The sequence below is a fragment of the Salvelinus alpinus genome, chromosome 1 (genome assembly GCF_045679555.1).
Source record: "Salvelinus alpinus chromosome 1, SLU_Salpinus.1, whole genome shotgun sequence".
Lineage (NCBI taxonomy): Eukaryota > Metazoa > Chordata > Actinopteri > Salmoniformes > Salmonidae > Salvelinus > Salvelinus alpinus.
Window position 1 is genome coordinate 92,037,916 of NC_092086.1, and position 12,151 is coordinate 92,050,066.

At 44.0% G+C, this 12,151-nt stretch overlaps 1 protein-coding gene across 3 annotated transcripts in view; it reads left to right on the top strand.

The window, feature by feature from the left end:
• The first annotated feature begins 395 nt into the window (after positions 1-395).
• The window catches only part of LOC139534417 (nectin-3-like protein), an 81,782-nt gene continuing 70,026 nt past the window's right edge, over positions 396-12,151 (top strand). Inside the window, exon 1 of one of the 3 annotated variants that reach the window (XM_071333583.1) lies at positions 396-614. In XM_071333583.1, the coding sequence (XP_071189684.1) occupies positions 533-614 (82 nt within the window). In that variant the 5' untranslated portion in view covers positions 396-532. Of the gene's footprint in view, positions 615-2,093; positions 2,225-12,151 lie in introns of those variants that run through there. The other 2 variants (XM_071333558.1, XM_071333566.1) reach the window with 2 other exon arrangements.

Sequence of the window (12,151 nt, forward strand, 5' to 3'; positions counted from 1 at the left end):
GCAATGGATGATTGTGGACACAAACACACTGACACATGCGCTACACTCATTGTGCTGCATTCTCCATGCTGTACACAGCAATGTGTCTGAATAAAACCTCCACTTGGTGAGAATATGTGTCAAGGCCAGAGTGTTACTCAACACATGCCAATCATATTGATCTTCAGAAAAGCTTCATTCATTCTTCAGTGAATTTATTATAATCATGTGTTGTTTTTCACTTATCACGGGGAAATTAATCCCGGTTAAAAACACTGCACGCATGCTTTATTTCATACTCAGTAGCCTAAATATGTCCTGTAGCAACACAATTTAAATCAATATTTGCAATAAGGATGACGTAATCTAACAATGTCTTTCTGGAGTGGTGGAAGATTGCCTCTCATTTGACTGTATCGCTGGAATCAGGTGAGCTCCCCTTATCGCTGCTCTAGTGGTACAGTCCAATCGCAGTTAGGAGTTGTTGCTGAGGAGGTTTCATGGTCCGGCGGACAGACAAACGTGTTCGGTGAAAGACGGATCTACTTTCAAAATGTTCCTGCCTTGCCTCGGGAATTACCCGCTTCATAAGAGACAGCATGCTGTATTTATTTTTCTTCTGTACAGCTTGACAGGTATGCTATCCATTATGCCCGTTCGCTCGGTAACATTAGCTAATGTAAAATATTTGGAGAAGTTCTGAGTGCAGCCAACGAGAGCGAGTCAGAACGCCGAGTGTTTCGCGCGACTCTGACTACTTGTATGGGGCTCCTCTACAGTCTGAACAACATTTGTTTTAGTAGTTCATTTTAGATTTGGACTGTATTGTTTCTATAAGAAAGGTTGACTTTACCATTAAGGACTGTGCAAGGGTAAGGCAGGCGTCCTTTTGTTGAGAAGTTTAGTGTTGGAATGGTGCCGCTGCCGATGATTGTGTGATCCGCGGCTGCCATGGAAACATTATTCATGTGGGCATTATTCACAGGAAACCACTGAGGAGCAACAGTGAGGTACTCTTTAGTGGTGAGACAACTTTGAAGAGCAACACGGTCGCACAGCAACTGCACTCACCTTTAGCTAAACTGAAGACGTCTGATCCAAACAGCCAATACTTAGTTGTTCTATTTAATTGAAGTTATGATTCACAATTTTATTTACACCGCTTCAAACTAGGCCTCCTTTTGAGACTCGTTTTGGAGAGTGGGGAATGTGGGCGCTACAGCAAGGAGACCCCTGGCTGCTCCTACCATAAATGCCATAATAGAAGGTAGTCACTCACCTGTGGTGTTAGGTGCTTTTAGCAACACAGGTGTCTATACTGAACAAAAATATACGCAACAATTTCAGCAATTTTACTTAGTTTCATATAAGGAAATCAGTCAAATGAAATAAATAAATTATGGCCTAATCTATGGATTTCACATGGCAGGGGTGTAGGCATAGGCCCACCCACTTGGGAACCAGGACCACCCACTGGGGAGCCAGGCCCAGCCAATCAGAATGAGTTTTTCCCCATAAAAGGGCGTTTTTACAGACATAAATACTCCTTAGTTTCATTTGTTGTCTGGGTGGCTGGTCTCAATTCAATTCTCTGGCAACAGCTCTGGTGGACATTCCTGCAGTCAGCATGCCAATTGCATGCTTCCTCAACTTGAGACATCTGTGGCATTGTTTTGTGTGACAAAACTGCACATTTTAGAGTGGTCTTTTAGTGACCCCCAGCACAAGGATCATGCTGTTTAATCAGTTTCTTGATATGTAAACTAATTTGTGCACAAAATTTGAGAGAAAAGCTTTTTGTTCGTATGGAACATTTCTGGGATCTTTTATTTCAGCTCATGAAACAACATGGGACCAACACTTTACATGTTGCATTTATATTTTTGTTCAGTGTACATAGCTACAGTAACATTGCTTTCAATTGTGTTGGGTTGGACAAAAACAGTCCGTTGGAAGCCAGAAGTTAAATACAATTCCATTTCAACTTCTGTGCCGGTGGGTGGAACTGTTGGTCATTATTCCTCTCTGCTTACCTCATGGCAAAATAAGTCCCCCACAAGTTATTCCTTTTTTGTCCACATATGGCGCACGTGCAGGACTTTTGTTTTTACATGAGATAAGCGGAGAGGAAGTGTGTCTACAACAGACCCACGTTTGGGAAGTCTGTATTATTAAACAATCTTTTAGATATTTTGTCTGAATTGCCCACCCTGCTTAATGACCAACCATCCTGCACACCAGCACAGTAAGTTGAAATGGTAGATTCCACTAAATTGCATTGCCACGAGCAGCACAGGTGATATTGAAATGAGCTGGAGGCAACACTTAGCGCTCAGTCACAAATAGTATCTGCGTGGAAGCCACAGGCTTCAACGCTCTTAGTTGTTGCGGAAATTGACCCACTATGATGTTGTTTACCTTCTGCATCTACGTCATCTCGCTGAGTCTACCTTTAACTTCTGGTTTCCATGGAATGTTTTTGTGCAATCAAATACAATTGAAAGCAATGCTAGTGTATGTAAGTACACCCGCATTGATAAAAGCACCTTCTGTGGTGTCTGTCCTAGAAATAGGAACTAGGGACTATCATTGTTCATTTTGGCACTCTTTTTGATATTTAGTCTTTTGACAAAAATGTAATTGCCTTAGTAACGTTTTTGCCATTTTAATTATGATTTAGTCTATTTATTGTCAAAATGACAAACAGTGGGCCATTTTACTCAACTAAATGCCATTTTATTTTAGTCATATCCAGTGGCGTGCCGTGGGCCTGGGGCCTGGGCCTTCAGTGAGGTACTACACAGTCCCACCCGAATTAATCCACCTCTTATTACCATCATTATGATGCCATGGCTCTAGACACTATACATTTAGACAGAAACGCAGTATAACCAGGCGTTGCATCACCTTGAAATTGACAAATTGACATTTTTGGGTAAACGGTGTTTACCCAAAAACATGACACAATCAATGAGTCTTTTCAATATTTCCCTTCACCTTTTCATTGTGCAGCTCCGTTGCCCTGCGCGCTTGTTTTCTGAGCTGTAGATCCACTCCGGTGTCCCCAAAAGTTTTCAAAAGCACAATTGCTTGTAAGTGCCCAGCCGTACTTTGGAGTCTCGTTGCTGCCTTGGTTAGACAACTCAAGTTTGCAAAGCCAGTGTGGCTCCAAACACCAAATCGATCACTTGCAAATAATAGGCATTCCCAGCAGTACAGTTTGCAGTGCTTCTCGGAGCCTGTGAGCCATTGACAGCGCTCGTAGTTGAAACTTTGAAAGTGGCTTTCCCGCCTGTGACAGGCTTTGTGGCGTCGGGCGACCTCTCCTTACAATGTCTAACTTTTCTTGAAAAGTTCGTCTTGAGAATGGCGTTATAATTATATCCTCGACCAAATCGATATCTTCTCCTTCCGCCATTGTGGGTTGAAAAAACAGTTTAGTAGTACGCGAATTAATTCGTTTATCAAATTCAGTTAAATCTGCATAGACCTGCCCATAGGACCTGCCTCTCAATATTGGTAATCCAATAAAAAGACGTGCACGCACTACGCCTGCTAGCTGGCTCCTGTGTAACACTGGAGCCAGCCAGCAGGCGTACAATAGCCAACTCTAAAGCTGATTGGTTGACACAAAATTTTCATTTCCATTCACTATAAGCTACAAGCGCCCGCACTGTTGATTCGGAAGGCCTGAGGGCAGATTTTAGACCCCTGGCAACACATGATGGCTGAATATGATTGGATAAAAGATCTAACATAAAGACCAGCCCTCCAAATCTCAACCTGGGGCTGGAAGCAGTGCAACCAAGAGGAAAGCTATGAAATGAAGAGTATAACTCTTACTCTGGGGAATAATTTAATACATATTTGTGGGAAAATATATTTTAAATTTTTTTTATATTCTGATGATGTTTAGGCCAGCAGAGAAGGCCTTGCAGGCCCTGACGGCCCACCACTGGTCATATCACATTTTTATTGCCTCATTAACCTATAGTAAAAATAAATCACAGATTTTCATGTGCACAAACATACATAGCCATGTTCTACCAACACCTTTTTGAGTTGTCTCTGGTAGCTTACTTTTATTCCAGTAAAATACAATTTTCAACAGTGCATAGTTCACAATAACCTAGTAAATTACAAGTTTGTCACTCAGCTAATAAAGCCTAATATCGCGCAAGCCATTTTAGCATTTGAATGCTGAATGTGCCATGCAGATGTGCAAGATCAGGAAGAGGCCGCCTAGCTCGTGTTGGTCAGCGTGCGAAGCTGGGTACAGTGCGCAGTTTGACTAGGCTACTGATTTTCCCTCCGGTTGTTCGCCATGGAAAATGACTTGTAGATCAATGATTGTCAACAATGTTACATGCAGTTTGACACTGAAGGAAAGGACACATCATTTGTCACAAAATATGAGGAATTTTCAGGAAAGTAGAAAGAAAGTAATATATAATGTTAGTGAATTGGCAATTCGTACCGTTTGATTCGATTTTCTAACTGATGCATGTAACATTTTGGATCGGTTTGGGGTCCGCGGACCGATTCAGTTGTATGATACACATTTGAATCGGGATAGATGCGTAACGGTGAATCCTTACATCCCTAGTTGCTTCCAAAGCTACTGTATATATTTCCCGCAATTCGATTTTGAAATGTTATACAGGCAGAAGCCTTTTTACTCTATCCCAGAGCAGCAGGCTCCAGCGAAACAGCCCGGGCTGGGCTGACCCTTTCATTGCAGGAATCATGAGGATAATGCACTTTGACCAAATCATAGTTTTAGCTGCCAAAAAATAGGATGTTTTCTAACTTGTTAGTGAGGTGACCATGTAATAAACATTTATCTCACACTAATGTAACCAACAAAAAATGTAACTCGCACAGCCAAGTCAAAAGGTCGCAAAATGCAACTAAATGGTCGCATTCTGGAGCCCTGTCCCTTGACATACTGTGGCTATATTGTACTCAAAGTTCTGTCATCCAATAACAGCATTGCAACATTACAAAGAGGAAGCCTTACAATTCTGCTAATCTCATGCATGCTTTTGATTGGACTAAACAAATAACACTGAAGAGCTATCAATCTCTCCAAAAACTCTTGTCCAGTCCATTTACTAGTCAGATTTTAGTCACAGAGATAATTTAGTTTCATCTCGTTTATCGTCAAACAAAATGAAAAATAATTTTAATTTAGTTGCATCTAAATTTGTCAGTTATCGTCTTGTCAATTGACACTGAAAAATAGCTGTTTGACAAATATTCTCGTTGACTGGGGATTATCTGATATATGTAGTAGGAGGTGGTAGAATTTGAAGACCGGTCCAGAAGGCATCAACATGATGGTCACCTTTTGCTGGTTGCAGTCAATTGTGGGTAATACAGTGCTTGATATTGAGTTTGTTTGTGGACATCTGTCTCCATTTACTAGACTGACGACGATCAAACAATAGTCTAAAGGTGGTCTCGCTAGCTATGACAGTAGATGAAATAAACGCATGGCAAATTGGTCCAATTGGTGTGCCATACGCAGCACCTGTCGTTAGCATTGAAACATTTGCTGTCAGGCAAGTGAACGTTAGGTGATTGATTTGGGGTAGGTGTGTCTGTGCAGTTTAATCTGTTTTTCCTGTCCTGAAATGATTGAAATGGACTTCTTGTTGTGTCAGTTCTTTATTTTGGGTCATATTATTATGCTGTACAGCAGGTGCTATAAAGATGGCTGTCGACTTCCCAGGAATTGGTGAATCCTTAAAAGTCTCTTTAGGGAGATCAACGATGCTCCAATATAGACACGATGGTCGGTAGGCTAGTTCTGTGGTAATTTATCTCACGTCTCATACATTAGAAATGGTGGGCCATGTTGTTATTGTTGCCTGGTTTAGCAGGGGTTTTCATGAGACTCAAGCTGTTTCTGTTGTCTGTCTGGTTAAAAGTCAATTATTTATGTAGTGATGATTTAAAAAATAATGCAGTCGATCCTGTTGTTTAGAGATCAAAATTGCCTCTCTCTCTCTCTCTCTCTCTCTCTCTCTCTCTCTCTCTCTCTCTCTCACTCACTCACTCACCCACTCCCTCACTCACTCACTCACTCACTCACTCACTCACTCACTCACTCACTCACTCACTCACTCACTCACTCACTCACTCACTCACTCACTCACTCACTCACTCACTCACTCACTCACTCACTCACTCACTCACACACAGAGAGAGAGGCGTCTCCAGCCAGTGTGAGACCTTGGGTCCGGTAAGGTGGAACACAGCCCCCCAGGTGGCCCATGCATGGCCATTAGCTGCTGTGTTCAGACTGACTGATGGCAACAGGGGAAGAGGAGGAACAGTTAAAATACCACAGGGGAGCGGGGGATTACTGCCGGCATTCCTCCTCTAACATCACTGGTGACTGCTGTGTCTCTGTTCTCTCTGTTCTACACGCTTAGAAAAAAAGGAGCTATCTAGAATTCCCCCCCGCTGTCCCCATAGGATAACCATTTGAAGAACCCTTTTTGGTTCCATGTAGGACCCTTTCCACAGAGGGTTCTGCATGAACCCAAAAGGGTTCTATGTGGAACCAAAAAGGGTTATTTCTAAGAGTGTAGGAGGATCCTCTCCGTCTTCTCATTTCCTCCTCTACCCTTCATTCTGTAGTCAGCTTCTATCTATGTCTTGGCTCCTTCCTCTTCTGTCAGTATGTCTTCCTGCTTGTTGCCTTCGATCGATGAAGGCACTGATGTGACTTGGGAATTGAAAGTAGCTCAATGCTTTTACTGAACCCACACCCACCTTCTTAATGCATCACTGTTGTCTCTGCAAAATATGTGTATGTCTTTGACAGCACTGGCATAATAAGACAAACGGACACAATGTTAGATAGAATTGTATTGTTTGACCTGTAAGGTTGTTATGGAATTTTGGGTAATGATTCATTTTCATGCAAAGGGCCACGGTTATTGACATAATTGTAATTTTTGTTAAAATGTTTTGAGCTTGTAATGCATCTTTGAAATGAGCTTCAACATAGGCCTACCTAATGAATACAAAACAGCTTTAGTGACACCCCTGTCTCAAAAGAATGTTTTTTGACCACTTGGAACTTTTGGAAATGAAGCTTTTCCTCCCAACCGTGCCATTTTGCTCTTAAAATGATTATGTATTAAGACGATTTTGCAGATTACTCATTTTAGTCAACGGTTATTTTACATAATTGTCGGTTAGATGATTATTGTGCCAGCCCTATTGACCTGTAATAATGCTATGAGAGCATTGTGTTGATGTTAGGCTGTGTAGGGCAGGCCATGGGCTACAAAGGAGAAAGAAGGGATGCTGAATAAATCATGTTCTCTTCACATCAAAACAAACTTGTATTCAGCGCATGAGACAAACAGGTGTAGGTAGACCTTACCGGGAAATGCTTACTTACACTACATTGTTCGTTAAGGGCTTGTAAGAAAATATTTACCAAATAAACTAAAGTAATAAAAAAGTAACACAATAAAATAACAATATTGAGGCTATATACAGGGGATACCGGTACAGAGTCAATGTGTGGGGGTACAGGTTAGTCGAGGTCATTTGTACGTGTAGGTAAGGGTAAAGTGACTATGCATAGATAATAAACAGTGAGTAAAGCAGTGTCTTGGTGTGTTTGAACCATGTTAGTTTGTTGGTGATGTGGACACCAAGGAACTTAACTCTCGACCCGCTCCACTACAGCCCCGTCAATGTTAATGGTGGCCTGTTCGGGCCAACCTTTCCTGTAGTCCACGATCAGCTCCTTTTGTCTTGCTCCCGTTGAGTGAGAGGTTGTTGTCCTGGCACCACACTGCCAGGTCTCTGACCTCTTGTCTCATCGCTATCGGTAATCGGGCCTACCACTGTTGTGTCGTCAACAAAATTGATGATGGTGTTGGAGTCATGTTTGACCACGCAGTCATGGGTGAACAGGGAGTACAGGAGGGGACTAAGCACGCACCCCTGAGGGTCCCCATTGTTGAGGATCAGCGTGGCAGACATGTTGTTGCCTACCCTTACCACCTGGGGGTGGCCTGTCAAGAAGTCCAGGATCCAGTTGCAGAGGGAGGTGTTTAGTTCCAGGGTCCTTAGCTTAGTGATGAGCTTTGTGGGCACTACTGTGTTGAACGCTGAGCTGTAGTCAATGAACAGCATTCTCACATAGGTGTTCCTTTTCTCCAGGTGGGAAAGGGCAGTGTGGAGTGCAATAGAGTGCATCATCTGGGGATCTTTTAGGGTGGTATACAAATTGGAGTGGGCTATGACCAGCCTTTTTTTATTTTTACCCCCTTTTTCTCCCCAATATCGTGGTATCCAATTGCGGGTAGTTACTGTCTTGTCTCATCGCTACAACTCCCGCACGGACTCGGGAGAGGCGAAGGTCGAGAGCCACGCGTCCTCCAAAACACAACCCAACCAAGCCGCACTGCTTCTTAACACAGCGCGCATCCAACCCGGAAGTCAGCCGCACCAATGTGTCGGAGGAAACACCGTACACCTAGCGACCTGGTCAGCGTGCACTGCGCCCGGCCCACCACAGGAGCCCACCACAGGAGTCGCTAGTGCGCGATGAGACAAGGATATCCCTGCCGGCCAAACACTCCTTAACGCGGACGACGCTAGGCCAATTGTGCGCCGCCCCATGGGCCTCCCGGTCGTGGCCGGCTGCGAACCCAGAGTCTCTGGTGGCACAACTAGCACTGCGATGCAGTGCCTTAGACCACTGCGCCACCCGGGAGGACTTGACCAGCATTTCTAAGCACTTCATGGCCTCAGACGTGAGTGCTACGGGGCAGTAATCCTTTAGGCAGGTTACCTTTGCTTCCTTGGGCGCAGGGACTATGATGGTCTGCTTGAAACATGTAGGTATTACAGACTTGGTCAGGGAGAGATTGAAAATGTCAGTGAAGACACTTGCCAGTTGGTCCGCGCATGCTTTGAGTACACGCACTGGTAATCCTTCTGGCCCTGTGGCTTTGTGAATGTTGACCTGTTTAAGCTCTTGCTCACATTGGCTACCAAGAGCGTGATCACACAGTCGTCCGGAACAGCTGATGCTCTCATGCATGCTTCAGTGTTGCTTGCCTCGAAGCGAGCATAAAAGACATTTAGCTCACCTGGTAGGCTCGCGTCACTGGGCAGCTCGCGGCTGTGTGTCCCTTTTGTAGCCGTAATAGTTTTCAAGCCCTGCCACATCCGACGAGAGTCAGAGCTGGTGTAGTAGGATTCAATCTTAATCCTGTATTGACGCTTTGCCTGTTTGATGGTTCTTCTGAAGTCGTAACGGGATTTCTTATAAGCGTCAGGATTAGTGTCCTGCTCCTTGAAAGCGAGCTAAAGGCTAAAGCTGCTGATGCAGATGTTGCCTGTAATCCATGGCTTCTGGTTGGGATATGTACGTACAGCACTGTGGGGACGACGTCGTCGATGCAGCTATTGATGAAGCCGGTGGCTGAGGTGGTGTACTCTTCAATGCCATTGGATGAATCCCGGAACATATTCCAGTCTCATCTAGCACAACAGTCCTGTAGCGTAGCATCTGCATCATCTGAGAATTATGGTCAGATTTGCCAAATGGAGGGCGAGCGAGAGCTTTGTGTACGTCTCTGTGTGTGGAGTAAAGTTGGTCTAGAGTTTATTTTCCTCTGGCTGCACATGTGACATGCTGGTAGAAATGATGTAAAACAGATTTAAGTTTGCCTGCATGAAAGTCCCCGGCCACTAGGAGCGCCACTTCAAGGTCAGCATTTTCTTGTTTGCTTATGACCTTATACAGCTGGTTGAGTGCGGTCTTAGTGCCAGCATCGGTTTGTGGTGGTAAATAGACTGCTTCGAATAATATAGATGAGAACTTTTTTGGTAGCTCTATATTATCTGTGTTGTCGTTCAGCCACAGCTCGGTGAAACATAAAATATTACAGTTTTTAATGTCCCGTTGGTGGGATAGTCTTGATCGTATATCATCTATTTTTATTTTCCAATGATTGCATGTTGGCCAATAGAAGGGATGGTAGTGGAGGTTTACTCACTCGCCTACGAATGCTCAGAAGGCACCCCGACCTCCGCCCCCTTTTTCTCTCTTTTCTTCACGCAAATGACGGGGATTTGGGCCCGTTCCCGAGAAAGCAGCATATCCTTCGCGTTGGACTCGTTAAAGAAAAAAGCTTATTCCAGTTCGAGGTGAGTAATCGCTGTTCTGATGTCCAGAAGTCATTTTCGGTCATAAGAGACAGTAGCAGCAACATTGTGCACAAAATACGCGAAACAACTAACAAAATAGCACAGTTGGTTAGGAGCCCGTAAAACGTCAGCCATCCCCTCCGGCGCCATGGAGCCTGTCATCTTCTTACGTGTCAACGTTCCCACAAGCATGCCGCTCACACACACGCTTTGCTTGCATGCACACGCTTGCTTGTTTGTATTGCATTTTGGAACGATCACATTAGTGTAGTTTGGTGTTGTTCTTTCAGGTGTCCCTGCTATTGCTGGTTGGATAGTAATAGGCAGGTTGATCCCACTCTGAGCCATATGAGCCACATGCTGGCGTTGCTTCTTGACAGTACTCTAATGGTTGGGTCATGGGATCAGGGTGGTCTTCATGAAGAGGGTGGGATTGTATCAATCCAAAACCCAGAGCCTCACTTTGATCTGTTAAAGGCCCCCACATACCCACACACCCTCTCTCCCACCGCTCTACTCCTGCTGCTTCTCTACATCAAAGCCATCAAACATGGGACTGTGGTCGACTCTGACTGAAAGAGAGAGAGGGGCTGCCTGTGTTGCCTGTGTTGGGGGCTGCCTGTGTTGAACTCATTATGCTCCACTTCTTACCCCTGTTAAACCTATCCAACTCCCACTGTGCTGCTGCTGCCTCCACTGTGGTAAATCTGAACCTGACCAAGCTCAAATGGGACGATGCCAAATTTCTTCATTCGATAATGTGAAACTGGCCAGACATTCTGAGAGATTTGAGATTTGCGTCAGGCCTGACTTGTGCAGTTTGTTATAATCTGCTGCTTTTGTGTTATCCATTTGACACCCTATGTGTAGGCCTGCTATATGTGTCTGTGATTTCCTGTCTCATGTCAGATGTGTATTCAGAGCTCTTCTCGGGGGTTTATGTAAAGCACGTACACAAACACACAGGGACACCTGGCTAACACATTGGTATTCTCTGGTGATCCCCAGGTCTTCGCTCAATGCCACTACAATGTCATGTCAAGATTGACTAAAGTGTAAACTCAGCAAGCCTGCTTCTCCTCCTCCTCTTCAGCCTCCCTCACTCACCTCTGCTTTTTACTCTGCGCTGTTGCATCTGACCCGACCTTCACCCTGACAGAGAGGAGGAGAGGGGCAATGGGAGGGAGGGAAGCAGCTTAAGCATGCTCGTTCTCTCTTTGGGGAGGGCCGACCTTCACGACCGTTAAACACACACACACTCAACCTGGCTCAGTATAATAATATCTCAGGCGTGCGTGTCTGTGAGAGAGAGAGAGCGTGAAGTGTGGTAAGCATTTTTAGCTGGAATCAGAAGTTCCATTGTAGAAACATTGCAGGATTCGGGGAACATGAAGTACTTTCAGTATATTGATTGATCGTATTTAATTAAAAACGTGTTGTTCTTAATCATCTGAAGGGACTCTTTTTGTTAACAAGCTATTGTTGGATATGCTGAATGTGTGTGTGGTAATGACTGAGTGACTTTACATGCACACAATAATATGATTATTGCGGATTGTCAAATTAATATTATAGTTTGATTACATTTGTTACATGCTTTGCAAGAAGAACGATTTCCCGAATAATCCTTTTTACATGGACACCTCTGAAATCAGGCTACCTGATGGCACTCGCCAGTCAAAACGAAAATCGGCAGTCAAAATGAACGTTCTACCACAGTGAACATGTTCTTTTTAGGAAGAATATTTGATTCTGAGTTTGGACATATAACGTTTGTATGTGAACTACTTCTAAGACACATACATTGTTGTTACGAACTTACTTCACTCACACCAAAGAAGGAGACTCGCTTGGCTGGTGCTAGCACATGCGCCGATCAAATATACTGCTGGTACGCCAATTAAGGTGTTTACATGTCCTAATAATAATTCGAAAGATGGCTCAGAAAACCAGGTGTTTTAATCGGCGTATGCTTACTTTG